Source organism: Narcine bancroftii, chromosome 12, assembly GCF_036971445.1.
Source record: "Narcine bancroftii isolate sNarBan1 chromosome 12, sNarBan1.hap1, whole genome shotgun sequence".
Lineage (NCBI taxonomy): Eukaryota > Metazoa > Chordata > Chondrichthyes > Torpediniformes > Narcinidae > Narcine > Narcine bancroftii.
Window position 1 is genome coordinate 72,530,171 of NC_091480.1, and position 25,275 is coordinate 72,555,445.

Genomic DNA, 25,275 nt, shown 5'->3' on the forward strand with positions numbered 1-25,275 from the left:
TTGTCTCAAACATAATTAATTAATTATTAATTCTAGACTCCCCTACCCTGGGAAAAGGGTTCTATCTATTGCCCTCAGAATTTTATAAACTTCAGGCTTTTTCCATTGAAGGTAGATGAGCTGCAAACCAGAGGACATGGGTTAAGGGTGAAAGGGGAAAAGTTTATGGAGAACATGAGGGGGAACTTCTTTACACAGAGACTGGTGAGAGTGTGGAACGAGTTGCCAACTGAAGTGGTGAATGCGGACTCAATTTTAATATTTAAGAAGTATTTGGACAGGTACATGGATGGAAGAGGGATGGAGGGCTATGAACTGGGCACAGGTCAGTGGGACTGGGCAAAAAAATGGGTTGGCACAGACTAGAAGGCTTGAAGGGGCCTGTTTCTATGCTGTAATTGTCTATGGTTCTACTTCATTCCTTTCCCTCCTAATTTCCATTGAGAATAAACCCAGCCCAATCCCATCCCTCCCAATAACTTCAGGCAACATCCTGGTGAATCTCTTCTACACTCTCTCTATTGCCACCAAATCCTTCCTGTAACGCGGCGTACTTAATACTTCATCGTACTTTACAAAATATTCACACTTCATTTGTGACTCTATTGTCTGTAATTTATGAAATCACTTTCTCTGGATGTATTTTTCAGAGAATAAATGATTCCATTCCAACATTCCATTTCATTTCTATATATGGAGGTCAGGGGCTTGAAAGGTTGGTGTAGTTGTGCAGCAGGTGGTGCTGCTCCCTCAAGGCTCCTGAGGTTCATTCCTCACCTCCGGTGCTGTCCGTGTAGAGTTTGCACTGTTTCTTCATGACCATGTAATTTTACCAAGAGCTCTGAATTCCTCTCATTTCCCAAAGACTGGCTATGCTGGATGATTACTGTAAATGTTCTCTTGTGGGGTGGGTGGTAAGAGAATCCATGTGAGTTGATAGACATGTGAGAGAGGTGACAAGGAAATAAGTGGGAATGGGATTGGTGGGATTGATGTGAGAGCTGACATTGACTCAATGGGTTCGAGCATCCTTTCTCTATAGTCCTCCTGGAGGCAACAGCACATTGAAATAAAAGCCTTGTTTTCATTTCATCTCATGCAGCATAAATTGTTTTAAATGTTTTTCATGTAGTCAGTAAGAGAGAAGTACAGATGAAACAAACTAAACTTGACTGCTTCACAGGGAAAGGGGCCCATAAACTATGAGCAGAGTCTGAAGGGTGCCATAGTTTAAAAATAAAAAGGTGAGAATGGCTGGGCGAGATGACTTGAGAAATCTGAGCAGAAGAATGACCCAATGTTTCTGTTAATTCCAGAGAGGTTTAGTCAGATACTTGTGGAATTAAAACACCAATGCTGGGGCACTCATCAGGTCAGGCGAAAAGAGACTGAGGTCAAGGATGTGTGTCCAGAACTTACAAAACCTTGGTCCAGATCAGCTTAAATATTGGATTCAGATCAAAGTTATAACTATAACATTGATGTAGCATTAAACCACTTGGTGCTTATGACCTCAATGCAGTGTTAATACAGATACACAAACGTCATTGTTCTTGTCATTAAGAACAGTCCTGAGAATGGATTAGCTTTTTAAGATTTTTGATCTTTATTCCTCTTAGTATAATTGCAATTTTTTGAACTGATCACAAGTGGGATAAACGGGAGAATGCAGTGGACCGTCTTGTATTTGGACTTTCAAAACGCCTTTGACAAGGTGCCACCCATAAGGCCGCTAAACAAGATGAGAGCCCATGGGATTACAGGAAGGATACTAGCATGGGTAAAGCAATGGTTGATCAACAGGAAACAGAGAGTGGGAATAAAGGATTTGGCTACAGGTTACCAGTGGTGTTCCGCAGGGGTCGGTGTTGGGGCCACTTCTTTTTATGTGGTATATTAATGATTTGGATTGTGGAATAAATGGCTTTGTGGCCAAGTTTGCAGATGATACCAAATAGGTGGTAGGGTGGGTGAGGATACAGAAAGGCTGCAGAGAGCCTTGGGGTAGATTAGGAGAATCAGCAAAGTGGTGACAGATGAAATATAATGTTGGGAAGTGTACGGTCATGCACTTTGGTAGCAGACTATTATTTAGATGGGGATAAAATTCAAAATTCCGAGATGCAAAGGGACTTGGGAGTCCTGATGCAGGAGACCCTAAAGGTTAACTTCCTGGTAAAGTTGGCGGTGAAGGCGAATGCAATGTTGGCGTTAATTTCTAGAGGAAGAGCACATAAGAGCAGGGATGTAATGTTGAGACGATAAAGCACTGGTGAGACCTCACTTGGAGAACCGTGAACAGTTTTGGGCTTATTTGAGAAAAGACATACTGGAATCGGAGAGGGTTCAGAGAAGATTTACTAGAATGATACCAGGAATGAAAAGGTTAGCATATGAAGAGTGATTGTCAGCTCTTGGACTGGACTCAATAGAGTACAGGAGGATGAGGGGGGACAGGAGGCAGTTTGAAAGCTGAAAGGCCTGGACAGAGTAGATGTGGTGAGGATGTTTCCCACAGTAGGGGAGTCTAGAACAAGGGGGCACAACTTCAGGGTAAAAGGGCGTCAATTTAAAACAGAGATGCAAAAGAATTTCTTCAGTCAGAGGGTCATGAATGTGCAGAACCTGTTGCCACAGGCCGCTGTGGAAGTGAGATGATTGGGTACATGTAAAGCTGAGATTGACAGGTATTTGATTAGTCAGGGCATGAAGGGTTACGGTGAGAAAGTCAGGGAATGGGGCAGAGTGGGAGGATGGATCAGCTCATGATTAGAATGGCGGAGCAGACTCGATGGGCCCAGTTGGCCTACTCTGCTCCTAAATCTTGTGATCACAAAGCCTTTCAAATGCAACTCTTCTATTATAAAATTCTCTGCTATTGCTTTGTGTAATCAACAAAAAGCTAAATACCAAAGTCTGTGTTTATCTGGGGTCACCCGGGAATTGGTGATAATACTTTCTGTCCAGTTCAGGATGTGGTCCTGACTCCTGACTGAAAACATTGGAGAAACCCAGCATTTAATATCACTTCCACCTCATGAGCTTTCACAATTTATTACAAAAATTGCCTCTGATTTGCTATGGACTACATAGTGATTCCAATCCCTCAATGAGATAATTGACGCAGGAGAATTCTGAACTGGCCTGGTAAGGTAAGCCAGCTTCCAATGTAATCAGGAAAGGTGTTAGATAAAAAGAAATACTGTAGATGCTGGCAGCTAGCAAGGTCAACACCAAACTGGGAATCTATTGCTCCAGGAATCTGATAGTTAATGGAAAACGTTTATTTCCCATGTTATGGGCCCAGAGGACCCCAAAACTCAGCAGCAATAGAAATTCACCAAGGCAAATGGTTACTTAAATAAAAGTTACTTTTAAACATAAAAGCAGGATCAAACTTTAACTTATTACTATTAACTTAACCTGACTTGACCGTCTTCTAATTCTAAGCGCATGTGTATGTAATGTGTGTGTGTGTGTGTGTGTGTGTGTGTGTGTGTGTGTGTGTGTGTGTGTGTGTGTGTGTGTGTGTGTGTGTGTGTGTGTGTGTGTGTGTATTCAGAAAAGTTATTTGATTCACAGTCCAATCTCACTTCTCACTCCTCCAAGTTCATCGGTGTCAGGCAATTCTTATACTGTGAACAGAATCTAACTTCTATGAATTTTCACCAGGCTCTTGGGCTTAAAGGTAAATGGTCAGGAAGGTTCTCATTGGTTTCAGAGAGAGATTTGTTGCTCCTTGGAGACACACACAACTGATTTACTTCCATCAGTCATCCTCAGTGTCTTGCCTAAGAAACTCGCCCCATCATGGGTTTTCCAAGTGATAACCTCTTCTTCTAGGTCACCACAGAGTTCCTCTTGTTTCCCTTATTTCAGGAGAAACGCTCTAGCCGGCCATTTCCTCTTGTAAGGACTACAAGGGTTTTCAACAGGCTGAACTCAGAACTCACAACCCGCCTTCAAAATGGGGTTTTCCACCAGCTGCCAAAAGCCACTGCAGAAGCCAGTCTCTGAAGATCTTATCAGCCTCTGAGCATGGACTGTTTCATTTACACCTGCTTTTGAAGTTCCTTAGCAAAGCATTTCCAAAATAGATTTTTATTGTCTTTGCAAAGGCTCTCGGTGCCTCAGTGTCTCACTTTCAGCAAAGCTCTTGTATTTTAAATGAGATGTGAAGTGTAAGTATCTGTTTGTGAAGTGACCTACACTAAACCACCACCCCCCCCACAATCTATCTCTTTTAAAAACATTTTTATATAATATAACTCATCACACCCACTCTATGTTAAACTAAGTCAGAAGGATGCGTAAATATTAGCTCTGCAGCAAAGGTAAGTGTGGAACTTTTAAATCAGTAGCAAACTGGAGATTAGAACAGACTCACCTGTCAGCTTCACCTTTTGCCTTTACTGGGTTGAATTACTAAAGCAACAAGAACATCAGCTGCATTCCCTGAGTCAGAGGTCTCACAAAATATCGTGTTTGTTTTCCAGGCAACCGACTGCAGGAGGACATTAACTTGCTACAGCTCATCTCCGAAGACTCTCCATATGTGTCCAAGGTTCAGGGATTGGATGGAGGAACTGGCTTTGTTTTTGACTCTGGTTTCACCTCTGCGCCAATCCCAGCCGGAACCCTCTTTCCAGAACAGTTCTACCAGGATTTCTCCATCCTTGCCACACTGAAGCAGAACAATGAAAGAGGAGGGGTGATCTTTGCCGTGGTGGATCCAGCTGAGAACATCATGTGCCTTGGGGTGAAGCTCTTGCCAATGCGGAACAGAACCCAGATTGTTGAGTTTTATTACACACCACTTGACTCGAAGGTTTCCAAAAATATGGCTTCCTTTGTGGTGTCAGCCAGAAGTAAACGATGGACGCGTCTTGGGATCAGTGTTGAGGGGAATATGGTGACTCTCCACCAGCAATGTCGAAGGTCCCAACATCTTAAATTCAAAAGGTCCCCCGAGCCCCTGGAATTTCATGCAGGTTCCAAAATACTCATTGCTAATGCTAAACCACTGGACACAGATGAGTACACTGTGAGTCCTTCTTCTGCTTTGGTGCAGCTGCTTTGATTAAAATCTTCAAAATCTAAGATTAATCTATGCACCAATGTAATCCTTTTAGAGTAATTAGCCAGGTTGAAATTCTTATTTTAGATGGAAAGGTGTTATAGCTCACATGGCTGCCTACTAAAAAATCTGACATTAAATTAATTAAACCAGTAGTTTTTAAACTTTTTTCCACTTACATTCCACAAGTAATCCCTATGCCATCGGTGCTCTGTGATTAGTAAGGGATTGCTTAAGGTGGTATGTGGGTGGAAAGAAAAAGTTTGAAAACCACTGTTTTAATTGTACCTAATTGTCTCATCATGTGCACAGTTTCATAACTCCAAAGGAAATGGGTCAATGACAATTTTTCTCAAGCAAAATATTTCATTAACAATTGGGTCTAGAGCAGTGATTCTCAACCTTCCCTTCCCACTCACATACCACCTGAAGCAATCCCTTACTAATCACAGGGCACTGACGGCATAGGGATTACTTAAAGTGGGATGTGAGTGGAAAGAAAAAGGTTGAAAAACCAGTGAATGTCCTTTATGATCTCTCCATTTAGCTGTTCCTCTTAGTTCTTTCAAAACCTGAGCAATTAAAAAATTACACACATATAATCCAAAAGGAACTGATAACGTGGGGGCTTCAATCTGATAATCATGTCCCAACATCCTCACAAGGTGCTACTGTAGCCCTGAATCATGTGGGGAGGAGAATTAGAGCAGATGGCTCAAAGCTTGGTCAAAGAGGTACGTTTGAAGAAGCAACTTCAAAAGGAAATTGTGATGGGGCAGAGATTCAGGACGACAATTCCAAATTTAGGACCTTAGCAACTCAAGCCATGGAGGGACCACAGAGGGACTGGAGAAACTCAAGATCGAGGCAATACTCAACTAGAAGTCAATGGAAGAGAACAAGCAAATGGATGCTGGTTAAATGGGATGTAAATTAGGGTGGGGCAGCAGTGCTTTGGGTAAGAGCATTAGCAATAAGAGGGCATTCCGCCTCTTGCATCTGCCCCACTCATGATGTGGGTGACCTTTCCCATTTGGACTACTCCCCCCCAAGTTAGTCTTGCTTTGTGAATTTCTCCATCGCGTGCCAGTGGTAATTGAGAGGAGTCCTTGCTGACAATGTTCATTGTAAGTTTAATGCATTACCTTTTGTGGTGATGAAGCTGAAGATAAACAACAATGCAGGTAATGTAATAGTAAGGGGATGGCCCAGTGTGGAATGCTGCTGCCCCACTGCTCTCTTCAAGTTAACCCAGAGTCAAGTATCATTCTGGTCAATATACATTGTGCCCACGCCAGGTACAGTCTGAATTCAAAGTTCAGATTTATTGTCATGACATCACATGCAACCATGAGATTCTTTTTCCTGTGGGTGAGGCAGAATTCCTACTGACCAGAATAGAGCTTTGTCTAACTTATAATGTTCATTCCTTGTGTAAATGAACAGTGACAGCCACTCCTTCATAGACTTGTCCATTCAATTCAAGTACTCATCTTTTTTTAAAAAATGTTGTGGAAGTATTTGCTTCCACTACCTTTCCAGGCAGCTGCTTAAGCTGCCTGGTACCTTGATTTTACACAGTGACTCATCTTATATCAACTGATGAAATGATGAAATGAGCTTATAAAAAGACATACGGCAATGCATATTGCACCTTAACAGCATTTGTCATGTCAAGATCTAGCGATGCAGATTAATTAAAGCACTCGTGTCTGAGAACTATTTCATGACTTTGGGATCTGTCAAATTGATTGCTTCCGACCTTTGATGAAGTTCAGTGCAGGAGTTTTCATTTTAGTTCATTAACTGCACCAAGAATGAATGGTTCATTTGACTCAGTCTTTGGACATTAACAATGTTTGCATTTGGAATTAAGAGTTGGGTCTTCTCTGAATGTCAAGTTATATTGAAATCCATGTCTGCATGTAAGACAAGAATTAGCTGGAACTACTGACTTCAATGGAGTGAAAAAATACCTCACTCTGAAAACGGTTGGCCTAGTGGTTAACGCAATGCTGTTGCAGCACCAATGATTAGGACCAGGGTTTGAATACCATGCTGTCTGTAAGGAGTTTGTACGTTCTCCCCATGTCTGTGTGGATTTTTCCTGGGGGCTCTGGTTTCCTCCCAACATTTGAACTGTACTGGGGGTGTAGGTCAATTGGGTGTAAATAGGCGGCATGGACTCATGGGCTGAAAGGCCTACTACCGTGGTCTATGTTTAAACTTAAATAACGTTTTTTAAAAATTGAACTCGGCCTTCCATTAGATCTCAAAGCAATTCATTATTGGATCACCGTTCCTCCTGAACTTTTGGTTCTATGTACGGGTTTGCAGACGACTTTGAGGTTTGACCTTTGGAATCTATAACAGTGAAGGAGACAAAAACAAAACTTACATGTCTATTGTGTTTAGACTTTGAGGATATGTTTAGGACACCTTGAGTCTTTGGCGATATGGTATTGATTCACTGCTTCAAGATTGTTCAAAACACACAATAAATTCTACACATTTTAAGAAGATTGTTCCTTAGAAATTGGCGGGTTCAGTTATGCTGTTGAAATCAATACACATTTGGAAATAGGGTCACTTTAATGACATAATTTTATAGAACATTTACAATTTTTTTTGTTTTATAGAACCTTTACCTTGGCAGAGGTCTGATGCAGAATATTTTGCAAATATTGGAGGCATTGATATTCACTGTTTTATTGGTTCCCTGAATGTGTTGTGACTGGAAAAGCCAACAGTCACTGTCCATCCTAATTAGTCTGGCGTTGAGCAGCTTGTAAAATGTTTTCATCGTTGTATACCATCATCATTTTATATTTGTAATGAAACAATACAATCTTAGAACCATAGAACCATTGAGCATTATAGCACAGAAACAGGCCCCTTCAGCCCTTGTGACGAACCATTATTTTTTTTGCTTAGTCCCACTGACCTGCACTCAGTCCATAGCCCCCCCATACCCCTCCCATCCACGTACCTGTCCAAATTCTTCTTAAATGTTAAAATTGAGCCCACTTCAGCTGGCAACTCATTCCACACATCCACCACTCTCTGTGTGAAGGAGTTCCCCTCATGTTCCCCTAAATTTTCCACTTAAACTCTCAACCCATGTCCTCTGGTTTGTATTTCACTTACCCTCTGTGGAAAAAGCCTATACATTTACTCTGTCTATCCCCCTCATAATTTTAAATACCTTATCAAATCTTCCCTCATTCTTCTATGCCCCAGGGAATAAAGTCCTAAACTGTTTAACTTTTCCCTGTAACTCAGTTCCTGAAGTCACAGCAACATCCTAGTAAATCTTCTCTGCACTCTTTCTGTCTTACTGATATCTTTCCTGTAGTTCGGTGACCAAAACTGCACACAATACTCCAAATTTGGCCTCATCAATGTCTTAAACAACTTTACCATAACATCTCAAATCTTATACTCAATATTTTGATTTATGAAGGCCAATATTCTAAAAGCTCTTTACAACTCTATCCACCTGTGACCCCACTTTCAGGGAATTATGTATCTGTATTCCCAGATCCCTCCATTCTACCGCACTCCTCAGTCGCCTATCATTTACCGTGTATGTCCTTTCTTGGTTTGTCCTTCCAAAATGCAATACCTCACACGTGTCTGCATTCAATTCCATCTGCCATTTTTCAGCCTATTTTTCTCTTTGCATGTTTGAAAACATTCTTTGCTGTCCACAACGCCTCCAATCTTAGTGTCATCTGCAAACTTGTTGATTCAATTTAACACATTGTCATCCAGATCATTGGTAGAGTCGACAAACAACAATGGTCCCACCACTGATCCCTGAGGCCCACCACTAGTTTGAGAAGCAATCATCCACCACTGCTCTCTGGCTTCTCCCGTCCAACCATTGTTGAATCCAGGTCATTACTTCACCGAGTGTCTGATCCTTCCTGATTAACCTCTAATGTGGGACCTTGTCAAAGTCCTGTAGACAATATCCACAGCCTTTTCTTTATCAACTTTCCTGGTAACTTCCTCGAAAAACTCTACAAGATTGGTTAAACATGATCTACCATGTTTGACTAATCCTAATCAGTTCCTGGCTATCCAAATGATTGGATATCTGATCACTTAGAGCACCTTCCAATAATTCTCTTATTACTGACATCAGCCTCACTGGCCTATAATTTCCAGGGTCATTTTTAGAGCCTTTTGTAAACAAAATATTCTTCTTCTGGCTATCCATCCCATAGGATGGTGATGGCCCCTTTCAGTCAGTTTGTGGGGTTTGATATGTGCGTCCTGGAGTGGCTGTACAGACCGATCCTTGACAGGCACTGCTTGCCACAGACTTGGCAAAATAAATGAATATGACATATTATCCTAAACCAGTTATTATGATTAATCTGCAGAGATTTGTTTGAAAAGCAATTTTCAATGAAATATTTTGTTTTCTTTTAAATTTAGACAGACAGCACGGTAACAGGCCCTTTTGGCCCACAAGCCTGTCCCGCCCAATTACACCCCATTAACCTACAACCCTTGTACATTTTGAATGGTGGGAGAAAACCAGAGCATCTGGAGGAAACCCACACAGATACAGGAGGAGAATGTACTCCTTACAAATAGCAAAGCCTGGTCGCTGGCGCTGTAACAGCATTGCGATACCCACTAGACTAAACATGCTGCCTTATTAGAACTTCTTCATAGTCTCCCTTTGATTGGATTCGTACAGGACTGGCAAATGCCAATGCAATCCTCTGGCCTGTTACAGTGTCTAGCTGCTCATGGCACTCAGCAACCACTCCCTACAGGGAATAGCTAGGTTTTATTATGAGTTTAGAGAGGATAAATTGAAAGAGCGTTAATGGACAGAGGCTGCTATGATTAGTGACGAACATGGGGGGTACACATTTAAAGCAAAGACCAATGAGGTACAGAGGGGTTGCAGGACTGGGGAGAGGAGAGTTGATTGAGATTTAAGAGGAATTTGGATTTGATTTTACAGCTAGCTCCACAAGGAGATGACATGGTCTGCTTCCATTTTCTCCAATGGAACATTAACATTTCTTCTCTGAATTCAGCTTGAAGGGGCTCAAATACAACCCCCTGAAGACAAACAGAATAACTGTTTTGCAGACTGGAGGATACGAGGCATTGGTCTTCTGTTGCAGTCGATTACTTGGGTGATGGCACAAAGTGGGCTGGACTGCAAAAAAGGCACCTGAAATTTAATGTAGAGTGTGGTGTGGCAGAAAGAATAGACCGGTGGTTCTCATCCTTTTCCTTTCCACTCACATCCCACCTTATGTAATCCCTATGCCATAGGTGCTCTAGGATTAGTAAGGGATTGCTTTAGGTGGGATGTGGGTGGGAAGGGAAGGTTGAGAATCACTGCTCTAGCCCCATTTGTTACTGAAATATTTTGCCTGAGAAAAATTGTCACTGGCCTATTTCCTTTGGAGTTCTGAAACCATGCACATAATGAGTCAATTAGGTGGCTTTTCAAACTTTTTCTTTCCACCCACCTTAAGCAATCCCTTACTAATCACAGAGCACCGATGGCATAGGGATTACTTAAAGTGGGATGTGAGTGGAAAGAAAAAGGTTGAGAACCACTGGAACAGAGGAAACAATATTAACTCAGTGATACAGGCTAATGGGTGTTCAGAAACTGAATTTATGTGCCAAAATCCTACAGGATGGAAGGTTAAGCATATGGAGTTCTGGGATTCCTAACTCTGGGAACAGAATCAAGCTAGGAAGAAGTATTGAACCTGTTCAAAATACTGTTTAGACTCCATCGAGGGTACAGCATCAAATTTTGAATGCCACACTCTAGGAAGGAGGTGAAGATTGCACAAAGTAGTTGTTAAAATATTTAGTGGTCTGGTTCTTGAGGTGAGAGGTTTCAGCTGTTAGACTAGAGGAGATGGGGGTTGTTCTCCTTGTGGTGCAGAACGTTGGGAGAAGGATGCACACAGTCATGATTGGCAGAGCTCGAGTAGATAAACAGAAGCCGTCTCCAATAATCAAATGATTCAAGGATCAGGGATCGAGGACACAAGATCCAAATCGGCTATGATTTTATTTTTGCTGAGAGAGTGGTCAGAAACTGGAATTCTTTGGCTGTTGGGATGGTGGGAACAGAATCAGTTGGTGCCTGGAAAAATAAGTGGATAGGCACTTGTGAGTGGATAATTGGCACTGATTGATGGGGTTACTCTCCAAAGAGCTGGTATAGACTTGTTTAGCTGAATGTCTCCCACATCCCAACAGCTTGGTGGCACTGTACCTTAATGAAACATTCCCTGCATCTCCATCCCTGCTCCTTTACCTGAGCTCAAAGCCACTTCGCTGATTTTTGTTGCAGGGAGCCATTCAGCAGTTGTCTATCACACCAAATCCCGAGGATGGTGAGAAACTGGAGGACATGGAGTGCGATGAAGATGATCTCAAGGTAAAAGTTGCAAATGGGGTGATGCTGAGGGGTAGAACCAAATTCCTATGCCTAGCCAGTAAGTCACCACAAAACACTTTCAGGATTGTGAAAGGACATCAATTAACAGTCGGGCTGGGGTTTTGGGAGGGGTCTGGTGCACGTACAGTCCTGACTGATGAAATAGAAGCTAAAAGGGAATAAAAGCTTGAAAGTGACACAAAGATTGGAGGGCATTGTGGACAATGAGGAAGGCTTTCAAATCTTGCAGAAGGAAGTAGATGAAGGAAAGGCTGTGGATGTTGTCTACATTGCCTTTGACAAGATCCCACATGGGAGTTTAGTCAGGAAGGTTCAAATGCTCAGTATTCATGGTGAGGTTGTGAACTGGATGGGAGAAGCCAGAGAGTAGTAATGGATAATTGCTTCTCAGACTGGAGGCCTGAGACTAGTGATGTGCCTCAGGGATCGGTGCTGGGACCATTGTTCAAATATTGGAGGTGTTGTGAACAGTGAAGAAGGTTTTCAAAGCTTACAGAGGGATCTGAGCCACCTGGAAAAATGGGCTGAAAAAAATGGCAGATGGAATTTAATGCAGACAAATATGATGTGTGGCATTTTGGAAGAAATACCAAGAAAGGACATACATGGTAAATGGTAGAGGACTGAGGGGTGCAGTAGAACAGAGGCATCTGGGAATACAGATACATAATTCCCTGAAAGTGCTGTCACAGGTGGATCGGGTTGTAAAGAGAGTTTTTGGAATCTTGCCCTTCATAAATAAAAAAATTGAGTACAGGAGTTGGGAATTAATGATAAAGTTGTATGAGAGATTGGTGAGGCCAAATTTGGAGCATTGTGTGCAGTTTTGGTCACCGAACTACAGGAAAGATATCAAAAGATAAAAAGAATTCAGAGAAGATTTACTAGGATGTTGCCCAGACTTCAGGAACTGAGTTACAGGGAAAGGTTTAACATCTACTTTGTTCCCTGCAGAGTAGAAGAATGAGGGAGATTTGATTGAAGTATATAAAATTATGAGGGGTACAGATAGGGTGAAAGGGTAAAAGTTCATGGGAAATATCAGGGGGAACATCTTCACACAGAGAGTGGTGGGAGTGTGGAACGAGCTGCCAACTGAGGAGCTGAATGCGGGCTCAATTTTAACATTTAAGAAAAATTTGGACAGGTACATGGATGGGAGGGCTATCGACTGAGTGCAGGTCAGTGGGACTAGGCAGTATAATAGTTTGGGACAGACTAGAAGGGCCAAAGGGCCTGTTGTCTGTGCTGTAATATTCTATGGAAATCATGGCTAGTATTCCTACTGTAATACACAAATGTGCTAGAGGAACCCAGCAGGTCCTGCAGCAGACATAAGTAGGAAACGGTAACCTTTTGCATTGCTGATTACCCCGTGTGTGACCTGCTGAGTTTCTCCAGCACATTTGTGTACTGCACCCGACTCCAGAATTTGCAGACTTTTTTTTAACCTTACATGAACACAGAGGATTTTGTTTTCTCTTTCATTTGAATCACATCTTGCAATACTGTGGTGTGATTGTACACTGTTGTTAGTCGACGTAAGTGAAGGTAATGCTTGACAAGATACTTGGGCTGGTGTCATGAATGAAATTACCAGCAGGGACCTTAAAAACAAAGACACTTCTGCTAACCTTGTGGGTTTTTGAGGTGTGAGCTGCCCTTTCCCACTGTTGATGCACCTTGCAGCAGTTATGACATCAAACCAGCTGACTGGAAAGTCCATTAAAGTCTGATTACAAGAAGTCAAGCAGTTGTTCAAGAATCCACTAACAGTTGGAACATTATGGTGGTGGAAATTGAAATATCACAAACTTTGAAAAAATAACTTTATTTATTATTTAATCCTTTACATTTTGAAATACTTAATTGAAGGAATTGCAATGCACATTGCAATATTTAGATTGTGGCATCGGTTTGTTTGCAAAGAATACTCCTGGCTCAGAATTGCAGTGCCAGAGAAGCATGGTGTGAGCTGCCTCAACGATCACCGCCCAGTAGCACTCGCATCTACTTTGAAGAAATGCTTTGAGAGGCTGGTCATGGCCAGAATTAACACATCCCAAGGCAAAGATCTGGACCCACTGCAATTCACCTATCATCAAAATCGCTCCACAGCAGGTGCAATATCCCTGGCTCTCCACTCAGCTCCGGATCACCTCGAAAACAGCAATTCATTATATAACTGCTCTTCATCGACTACAATTCTAGGCCTCTGTACCCCCCTCTGCAACTGGATCCATGATTTCCTCATTGGAAGACCAGTCATACAAATTGGTAACAATTCTCACTGACTACCAACATAGACACACCTCAAGGATGTGTGCTTAGCCCACTGCTCTACTCATTATATACCCACGACTGTGTGGCCAGGCACAATTCCAAGTTTGCCAATGACACCACAGTTGTCGGCAGAATGACAAAAGGCAATGAGGAAGCATACAGGAGGGAGATAGAGGGAGTTGAGTGGTATCACAACCTTGTGCTTAACGTTAGTAAAACCAAGTAGATGATTGTAGACTTCAGGAGGAAGTCAGGGGAACATGACCCAGTCCTCATCGAGGGTTCAGTAGTGGAAAGGGTCAAGAACTTCAAATTCCTGGGTGTCAACATCTCCGAGGATCTGTCCTGGAGCCTCCATGTTGATGCAATCACGAAGAAGGCTCGCCAGCGGCCATACTTTGTGTAGTGCTTGAGGAGATTCGGTATGTCACCGAAGCCTCTTGAAAACCTCTACAGGTGTACCATAGAGAGCATTCTGGCTGGTTGCATCACTGCTTGGTAAGGAGGCGCCAACTCTCAGGACAAGAATAAACTCCAGAGGGTTGTTGACATCATGGGCACCAGACTTCACTCCATCAAGAACACCTACAAGAGGTGGTGTCTTAAAAAAGCAGCCTCTATCTTCAAAGACCCCCCACCACCACACAGGCCATGCCCTCTTCACTCTGCTACCATCAGGAAAAAGGTACAGGAGCCTGAAGACGAGCACTCAGCGGCACAAAGACAGCTCCTTCCCCGCAGCTATCAGATTCCTGAATGATCAATGAATCACAGACACTGCCTCACCTTGACTTTTCTTGCACTGTTTTATTTATTTTGCAAGGTGGGTTTATATGAATGTTTGCCCTGAGATTCTGCTGTAAAACAACAAATATTGTGACTTGTTTAGGACAATAAATTCTGATTCTGAATGCTATTAAAAGCTCCAAAACCATGCTCCGGAATGTAACAGTTCAGGGTATTTTTTAGAGAGATGATTTATAAGCAGCTGAAATTCCTGTCAGTTGAAGTGATTACCCTTGGTTGTGGTGGAAATTTACCGTGCTTTTTTAGGAGACCATAAGAAAGAGGCATGAATATCCCAGGATAAATTTTGTCATAATAAAAAGTTCAAATACGAAATGTTGGCTGACCATTTCTACCTGTGGATGCTGTGTGACCTGTTGAGCTTCTTTGACAGGCAGATGTCAATAGCTTCTAACATTCCTATAGAACACTGAAGCAAATGTGGCATGATTAGCAACATTCGATCATACAAATGAATTAAAAAGCAGGAGCGTTCATTTGTTATTCATCATTTTCTAAGTGATCCAATTATAATCTCATTTCTGCATTCCCATCTATTCCAGTGAACCTTCAACTGCTTGCTTAACAAATATTTACCTCTGTCTCAGAAATAATCAGGGACTCTGTTTCCAACTGTTGTTGAGGAAGAAAGTTCAAAGAGAAAAATATTTGCCTCATCGCAGTCTCATTTGGTCCACAACCCCCTTCCCCAACCCTGTCCCTTGTTCTAGATTCTTCCCCAGGAAGTCACATATTCTCCAGATGCACCCTATCATTACCCCTGAGGACCCTCTCTCACTCTTCTAAGCTCCAATGGACGCAAGCCTAGTCTGTCCAACCTTTGCTTATAAGACATTTGAGGTGTTAGTCCAGTAAACCTGAACATCTGCCTCTGAACATGGAAATTGTCTACTTCCCTCTTTGTTGAAATGATTGAAACTTTTCTTTCCATAGACCTCTGGAGAAGCAGAGACCGCAGACGGTGACGTCGAATTCATTCCATCACAATCGGTAAGTGGAGAATGTCTAAACTGGCAGATACCTTTTTAAAGATTTGTTTCATACATGTGTGGGCTTTTCCATTTTTTTCAGTGGGTGGGTGAATTTTAATGTATTGATTGTGGTAAAATGCCTATTGAATTGCCTGTAGGTGTGATGTAAACAGAGCTTGAGTATTAAAAATTCACTCTCTTGAGAAAGGTACCAGTAAACAGCAGTAGCTTGACAATGTCAGACAAGAATCACCAGGGGGAGGAAACATTGGTGAGGTCTCCCATTTAGGCCAGTTCAACTGGGACTTTAGAAAACAATGAGGGAAAAACAAAGAGATGTGTCAATTTGACTTCCAGATGTGGTACCAGACCAGGTCATCCAGAACCTGCCACAAATGAAGCCATTTAACTGCCTTTTTTGGCTGCTCATCATTGGGAGGAGGGTATGATGATGTCTGATTGGCCCCTGTCCTCATTCCACTGGCTATCTCCGCTCTCTGTTTTGACGAAGGCTTCCAGCCCAAAAGGTCGACCATTCTTTTTCTCCCACTGATGCTGTTCAGCCAGCAGGTTGTCTTTCCCGCGAATTATTAAGATTTGCTGTGGCTTCCCAGGGATAGTCAGACTCCAGACCTTGTCAGTACAATCTTTATTGTTTTACAATTGCTAATTCACTGCTGTATGATAGCAGCACATAATGTTTGTATTCTCCCATTCTTCACCCTCCCCACAGCGGGAGTTAACACATACCCTCTGTCCAAAGGAACCACTGAAGCACCTACACTTAGGGGAAATGGTGGTGCTTTTTCTTGGGGCCACAGACGGATGTTAGGAGCTATAAATGACAAACCATGGAACTGTGAGGACAGGTTAAATTTTGCAATGATTGCTGTCACCTGGCATTCGGTGAAAACATGAGCTTCATACCCTCCAGTGACCAGAGATGTGTAGAATAACTAGCAGTGATCCGATCGAGGGACATCACTGTAGAGCAGGGGTTCTCAACCTTTTTCTTTCCACTCACATCCCACTTTAAATAATCCCTATGCCATTGGTGCTCTGTGATCAGTCAGGTGAATGGGAAGGGAAGGTTGAGAATCACTGCTCTGGACCCAATTGTTACTGAAATATTTTGCTTGAGTAAAATTTGTCGTTGGCCAATTTCCTTTGGAGCTATGAAGCCGTGCACATAATGAGCCAATGAGGGATGATTAAAACAGTGGTTTTCAAACTTTTTAATTTCCACCCACAGACCACCTTAAGCAATCCCTTACTAATCACAGAGCACCAATGGCAGAGGGATTACTTAAAGTGGGATGTGAGAGGAAAGAAAATGTTTGAGAACCACAGCTGTAGGGCAAGTAGGATCAAGGGGAGCTGCCAAATTTGTAGCGTTATTTTCCATAGCAAATGATTGATCCTGGCAAAGGTCAACACTGGAGAGGCTTTGAGCCTGAAAGCACGTGTCGGTATAACCCAGTCGCATTGACAGAATGCATTCATCCATTAAGCTACTGAGTGGGCCAACTGAATATTTCTTCAGGAATTGAGGACATCTAAGATTTTTGGTTTTGTCAATTCCTTGGAGTACATTGCACTTTTGAGTCAAACATCGATAAGATTTTTGATTACTTTCCAACCTGTGAAATTATATCTGTTTACTATCGGTAATTAAGGTGGACAATAAACCTGAATTATCAAATTATCAATCCCTTCAATTTCCCCAAGACCATGTCCTTAGAGATACTGATTTCTTTCAGCTCCTCCCTTGCATTAGTCTCTATGTTTCCCAACATCCTTGGGAGGTTATTTGTATCCTCTCTTGTGAAAACAGAACTAAAGTAATAATTTAATTGGTCTGCCATTTCCTTATTCCCCATTATATATTCCCCTGATTCTGACTGCAAGGGACCTACTCTGGATTTCACCAATCTTTTCCTCTTGACACATCTATAAAAGCTTTTGCAGTTGGTTTTTATGTTTGCCGCAAGCTTACTTTCGTAATTTATTTTTGCCCTCTTGATTAATCCCTTTGTCCTCCTATGCTGTCTTTGGATTTGGTACTTTTTTTGGCCAATTGATATGCTCTCTCTTTAGACCTAATGCTGTCTCTAATTTCCCTTGTTATCCACGGTTGAGTCACCTTTTTCGGTTTATTTTTATGCCAGACCAGTATAAACGATTTCTGCAATTAGATCTTTGAATGCTTTCCGTTGTCTATCCACCGTCAAACCCCCCCCATAAACACCACCCAATCAATCTTACTCAACTCCCGTCTCATACCATCATAATTCCCTTTATTTAAATTCAGGACCTTAGTCTCGGTTTTAATTTCTTCACTCTCCATGTCGAGTGAGAATTCAATCATATTGTGATCGCTCCTACCCAAAGGCCCTCGTACAACAAGATTGCTGATTAGCCCTTTTTCATTACATTTCATGACGAGGAATGTCAGACAAAAATGGATTCATCCAAAATCTCTCAGGAAGATCTTGCATCAAATCAAAATCAATGATGGAAATGTACTTTTCTGAGCACAGTTAGAATTCACTAAGAATAAAAAATTGATGCCCTTATTCATCAATTTGGCATAAAAGCTGAACTTTGGAAAAATGAGTTTTGGAGAAGCAAAAAACTCTGCAGTTCTAACTAAATGCCATTGATTTCCAACAATAAATTGTGTTGCTTTCCCCAAAGATGTTGAATCCTTCCCACATTCTTTCAGTGGTACGTTGGTGGTATTTGTTGAGGTGAGACTGCTGTTATCAAGAGGCTGTGGCTCAGGCACAGAGTCGTTCCCTTCTCTGAGGAGGATTTGCAGTGTATATGTAAATGCAGAACAATTTTGCTACAAATACAACCCAAGGTAGCCATGACATGAAACGACCAGGAGAATTATTTCTCACTGATCCTCGGACATGAGATTAAAGCAAGAGGAGGTCATTAAATTTCCCCACCATTCAATATGGCCCCCTCTCTGGGGGCCCATCTCCATAACCCTAAATTCCCCAATTGTTCAAAAAAAATCTACCCCACTTTAAATACCATAATGGAGGATTTAGAACAGCTTATGCAAGAAGGGATGCAGTTGCAATGGAAGACATAATCTAAATTTACACCATGAGGCCCAGAGATGCAGTTGTCTTTTGTTGGTTGCAGACGATCAGGAGACCTTGAAGATAATTAAATCATTTATTCAAAGAGATAAGTTATGAGTAAACAATTTTTTGGGTAATATAAGCCATGGTCCCACTGCTGAAGTGGAGACTCTCTGAGGGGTGGAAACGTCTCTCAGCAAGAAAAAGGAGTTCTAGAGTCCAGCTAACGTCCCGGTTGGGGGAGGTGGAGAAGCTACTACCGGAGCCCCGACAAGTGTGTGGTCATTGCCTCGCTTCGGCAGTTGGGACCAGTCCAGGCATTGATAAGTATAATTGGGAAGGGCTTGCATATTGTAGTTTGAAATCAGCTTCTGAATTTGTAATAAACATTTGTATAAACTGTGTTTTATGCTCTCAGTGTGGGTGTCTATTTTCTTTCGGTAGTTCAAGCACTGTGATCAATCTAAAATGAACAAAGTGAGAGGTACAAGTTTACCCAGGACAATTGGTACCTCCAGTGATCTAGCATCCATTTGTTGAGAACTCCAGCGATTCAGCATCAGCCAGTGAGCAGAGCGAGAAAGTGCCTGTTCGTGCAGCGATGCCAAATGCTCTTGCCGGGATTCATTTGGTCAGCTCACATATAACGTCTGAGCTCACTGATCAGGTGCCGGTGCTCCATGTTATCACAGTAAACCCATGTGGGAAATTACATGGACATTGAACTTCTGTCCATTGAACTTGAAATCAATGAAAGTGAACTTCAAAAGCCAAGTGCAAACATAATGGCATTGTGTACTTTGTGCAAACTGCAGTGCGTTGAAGTCCAACTGGGTGTTGGGAGAGAGGGGAAGTTCTTGGACATCTATCACCTGTTTGTTGGTCTCTGCTTGCTTCACATTTCTGCATGTCTTCACAGACTACCATCCATTCATCAGAAGTGACATCTGATGAGGAAATCACTTTGGGCTCGGGGGATGAGGCTGTTTTAATCCTTCCCACCGAAGGTGAGCCTTATGATTGCCGTGATATTCAAAAATCATCAGGTGGGACCCAGAAAGAAGACCACTATGAGCACGAGAAGCTTCATGTACGAACACTGATAAAACTCCAGCGCTTTAACACACTGAAGCTGATGGGGATCTCAGAACCCATTAATGAGAGGTTATAGGAAGGCTCCATCGCCATAAGATTTCCCTCTGGCTCTCACACAGTTTACCATTCTGCCTAATCGTTCAGCTTGCCCCTCAGTGCTGACCATCGCACTCCTGTTTACTCTCATCCCATTTCTTTGTCCTCCCCACATTTCTATCAACCATTCTCCCAGACTTTACCACAACCCCTGTCCTCATCTACACACCTTGAGCAACTTGCAGCACACTCTCGTGTCAGAGGCCAACAATAGTCGGCCAGCACCGATGGATACCAGTTGCCCTGATCCCATTTTCCCATGGTCACGGTGTCCTGGTGAAACCTTTCACCGTGTTTGTCACTGACTGCACCAAGATCAGCAGGGAAGATGTCCAAGTGTAAATGCAGAAAGTGAATTTTCAATGACACGTTGCACTTCATGTGTGAAGTAGACTTAAAATATGACCGGAAATCTCAAAAATAGGTTATATCTAAAAACAGTACATGATAGGAAAATTTTAGGGTGATTTTCCTGATCAGCAGCTCAAAATCCATAAAATATATGTAAAAATGTTTAAGAAGCAAAATCTTCGTTGTCCAGTGTAAAATGAGTGGAATAATGACTCCCACTTGATTTGTGCCAAGGATAGAAATTTGTTTAGAGACAGCAGAAAGTAGATTCTAGTTTAACTAACCTGGTTCTACCTCCAAATCATCAATCCAATTCCTTCCCAGTCTCAGATCATTTGCTGTTGAAATCTCATCTATGCCTGAAGAATGGCCTTCTCGTTCTGCTGCCCATATAACTGGGGTCCTGGATTGTGCCAAATCCTGTTCACCGTTGGCTCATTCTGATTGATCTGTACTTGCCCCTGTTTAACCAAATCTTTCAATTCCCCTTCCCTGGTGCTTCAATCCCTCAGCCACCTCTCCTCCCACTTATCTCTGAAACATCCATCAGTCCAGCAACCCTCCAAGCTCTCTGCACTCCTTTGATTCCTGACCCTTGCTCATCCCCGGTTTTGATGGTCCAGCCATTATGTTCACAGGTCCAGTGGACTCTAGAATTTCCTCCCTATGGAGGTCAGATCACAAAACTTGACTATAAAAGGTGGTCTGATCCTGACCCACAGAGTTGGGTTCTGCCAGGTTCTGGGTAGGCAAGCTCTGGTTGGATTGCTATAAAACCTCCAACTAATGCCCTTTAGTCAAGTCAAGTCATTTATCGTCATTTGATTGCACAAGTACAACCCAATGAAACAGCGTTCTCCGGTTCTTGATGCAAAACACACAGACACACAACCAGACCTTACACACATACAAATAAAACACTGCAATATGCAGGACAAGAATGATATCTATAAAAATAAATACTGTGTCATGAATATGAGAGTCTCAGATGGTTCATGTGAGCAGTTCCTTTGGTTGTTCACCATTCTCACTACCTGGGGAAAGAAGACGACTTGCTCTTCTTACCTTGGAGTGAAACATGAAAGTCCACAGACACTGTGATTGTAGCAACAACACAGAAATGCTGGAGGAGCTCAGCCGGTCTTGCAGCGTCTGTTGGAGGTAAAAATATATGAGGCATCTGATGCCTTCCTGTTCTTTGCTTATTCCTTGAAGAAGGGCTCTGGCCCGAAACATTGGTAATGCATCTATACCTCCTATGGCCGCGACGAGACCAGCTGAGTTTTTGTCCTTATCTTGGAGCCTACTTATGGCCCCTGTTTTGTGCCAACACAATTGATGCTTAACTATGGCATGAAACATCCTAGAAAGCCAGTGAATCGAACTACCAATTGCAGTACACAAAGTGCTGGAGAAACTCGGCAGGCCACACAGCATCCATAGGAAGTAAAAGGCAGTCAACGTTTCAGTCCTGAGCCCTTCATCAGGAATGCATTACTCCCGATGAAGAGCTCAGACCCGAAACGATGGTTGCCTTTTGCTTCCTACAGATGCTGTGTGGCTTGCTCAGTTTCTCCAGCATAATTGTGCATTACACTAGACCCAAGGGTCTGCAGATTTTCTTGTTTAAAATCAAACTGCCGTGACCACATGAAGCTGCCTTCACCACAAAGGCTGAGGTGGTTGAAGACGAAAATGTTCCACCACTATCTCAGAACAGTGTAAATCAGGCACTAAGCACCAGCCATGCAAATAACCCCACATCCAGGAAAGATCAACTGTAAAAAAGTCACGGACACATTCTAGAAAGAAAGGGGCAGCATGGTTGGCGTAGCAGTTAGTGCAACGCTGTTACAGCGCCAAGCGATCAGGACCAGGATTCGAATCCCATGATGTCTTTAAGGAGCTTGTACATTCTCCCCTTGTCTATGTGGGTTTTCCCCTGGGCCTCGGTTTCCTCCCACCTTTCGAAGCATACGGGGGGGGGGGGTGGATTGAGGGTTAATGGGGTGTAATTTGGAGGCATGGGCTTGTGGGCCGAAAGGGCCTGTTACTGGCCTTAACGTCTAACAAAATAAGAGCAAGATGAGCAAAGAATGCATGCAGACATTGTGCATTTAGTGAAATCATTGACTGAAGCAATTCCTTTGATAGATATAAAAGGCGTCATCAAACCTGAACTGGTGAACGGAAGGGTGGTGCCGGGGCCAAAAGGAGACAAGGTAAAAGGAAATGGGGAATTTAATGTCCATCAGTTGCAAAGCCCCAATTCCAACAGCATTAACGCGTCAGTTGAAATATGGATCAACCTGTTGTCTCCTCCAAGTTTTCTCTCCCTTCATTTACAAGACACTGCTATTCCTCCCATGACAACAATTATCAGTGTGTCCAACAGAAGGGTTGAAAAATAATGCACCTCCCCAGTGCAGTAAAATGAATCAAACTCTACATTTAGAGTTCCTGATTCACATTCAGCTACGTGAAGGAGGGGTCCTGAATTCCAGCTCGTCCCTTGAAGGGAACACTGAGCAGTCCTTGGAAGTAAGCATTCAGATTGATTTTTTTTTCCCCCTTTCCCTAATTGACAACTCCAGTGCCACAGCCAGAGCCTTGCTTAGATTGGTCTGCACCAGCCATTTTCAACGGGGGCCACAGCACATTTCAGGGGAGCCACAGACCGAAATCATAGAATTTTTTTAATGCAGTCGATAGGAGGAAATTACAGAAGAAACCAACTAAATTTGACCACTTCACAGGCCCATAAACTTTGAGCAGAGATCGAAGGAGGCCATATCCAAAAAAATGTTGACACTTGCATCCCTGCTTAGCTGTGGCGCAGGGTGAATTGTGTACTTGCATTGGCCAGAAGTACTGTGCTAATGTTCTTTCATGAAGGTAATGTTCTGCGTGATCATGGAAGTGGCCATCTGTTGAAGAGGGATGAGAGGTGGGCGTGTGCTGCCATTGTGACCTGATGCTTTTCTTTTCATGGTCCAAGTAAAAGGCCATCATCCAATTCAATTCTCAATTGCATTATCTTCCAGGGTGAAAGAGGTCAATGCATCTGTCCTGTCAAGGCTGGACCCCCAGGGCCAAAGGTATGGAAAAGATTGCAGGATTCTATGATTATGGCAGAATGGAACGGAGAGACCTGATCTTTACGTTAAACAGAACAAGTGCGACATGTTCCAAATTCCAGCTAAACATTAACAAGTGGTTGAATTTTACTTCCTTCTGATGTATATTAATAATGCCATTTGAATGATTCAAAACTCCATAATAAATAACCTTTGTAGGGTGGCACAGTGAGCGTAATGGTTAACGCGACGTTATTACAGTGCCAGTGACACTGGTTCGTATCCAGAGCTGTTTGTGAGCTTGTTGGTATGTACACACCGTGTCTGCGTAGGTTTCCTCCGGGTGCTCTGGTTTCCTCCCACCCTTCAAAATGTTTGTAGGTTAATTGGGGTATCTGGTGGGCATGGGTTCAGGGCCAAAAGGGCCTGTTATCATGCTGTGTGTCTAAATTTAAAATTTAATTTCTATGTAAGCACATAGTGAGTAGGGTTTGGCCAGCTTTATTTAATTATGGTAGAATCCCTTTAATCTTCAGAAGACCATTCAGTCAGGTTGATTGACAAGGGTTGATTTGATCAGTCTGGGATGTCGTATCAGTCTGGGAAGTCATTACAAAGCTTAGAAAATGGGGGGAAAAACCCCACAGAGACCAGGCCCCACAGAACTCTACCGATCAGTGACAAGGGGTACCTAATCACTGTTGTCACATCCTGCCAGAACAGAGGATGAACAGGGAGAATCACTCAGTTGTGGTGGGACAAATTCAGGCCATTCAGCCCACTGAATTTTTTTCTGGCTTCTGGTCACACAGTCCTATCAGTTCATTCCCCCACTCCTTTCCTGAAGCGCAGCAAGTTATTTTTCTTTAGCTTTCACTCTTGAATGAGTTCTGCAGCCCTGCAGCTCTCCACATTAATTGGCATTTCCTCATGTTCCCCTTTTAGCTTTGGCTCAAAATTGGGACACTGGCCCTTGTACCATTTGCTAACCAGGAACATCTTCCCTTCGCCCTATCTAAACCATTCATCCACAAATCCATGCCGTGCAAATACATCAATCAACTTACAACGTTGTATGTTTTGAAGGGTGGGAAGAAACTGGAAGACGTGGAGGAAATCCACGCAGACGTGGGGAGAATGTACAAACTTCTTACAGAGAGCACTGGATTGGAACCGAAATCACTGGCGCTATGACAGTATTGTGCTAACCGCTATGCTAATCGTGTCATCCAATAGCAGTGGATCCCTTGTTCAATACACTGGGTCCATGAAACCAAGTTTTATTGATGTAATGCTAAATCAATACCGTATAGTTCAATATCACTTTATGCCCTTGCAATAAATGCATCTATGTATGAAGCCCACAATCCCAAGTATGTTAAAGACCAAGCTCTCAACATGCCCTGTCACATACAGTATATTATATCACACACACACACACACACCCCCACTCTCTCTCTCACACACACACACACACAATCAAAAACACACACACCCACACACACTCTCACACACACACACTCTCTCACACACACACACACACACACACACTTTCTCTCACACACACACAATCAAAAACACACACACCCACACCAACTCTCACACACACACACACACTCTCACACACACACACACTTTCTCTCACACACAATCAAAAACACACACACACACTCTCACACACACACAGACAATCAAAAACACACACACCCACTCTCACACACACACAATCAAAAACACACACACACACTCTCACACACACACACAATCAAAAACACACACACACACCCACAACCACACAAACACACACACGTGCGCATACACACACACCCACACAAACACACACATACACCCATACACACAACCACACACACAAATAAAAACACACACACACATGCATACACACATACACCCATACAAACACACACACATACACCCATATACACAACCACACACACAATCA

At 42.7% G+C, this 25,275-nt stretch overlaps 1 protein-coding gene across 3 annotated transcripts in view; it reads left to right on the forward strand.

The window, feature by feature from the left end:
- LOC138747530 (collagen alpha-1(XV) chain-like) overlaps nucleotides 1-25,275 on the forward strand; it is a 108,991-nt gene that overhangs the window by 13,692 nt on the left and 70,024 nt on the right. For all 3 annotated transcript variants that reach the window (XM_069906822.1, XM_069906821.1, XM_069906820.1), the window contains 6 exons: nucleotides 4,497-5,044; nucleotides 11,430-11,516; nucleotides 15,561-15,617; nucleotides 19,616-19,703; nucleotides 22,393-22,460; nucleotides 23,283-23,336. In XM_069906822.1, the coding sequence (XP_069762923.1) occupies nucleotides 4,497-5,044; nucleotides 11,430-11,516; nucleotides 15,561-15,617; nucleotides 19,616-19,703; nucleotides 22,393-22,460; nucleotides 23,283-23,336 (902 nt within the window). The remainder of the gene's footprint in view (nucleotides 1-4,496; nucleotides 5,045-11,429; nucleotides 11,517-15,560; nucleotides 15,618-19,615; nucleotides 19,704-22,392; nucleotides 22,461-23,282; nucleotides 23,337-25,275) is intronic.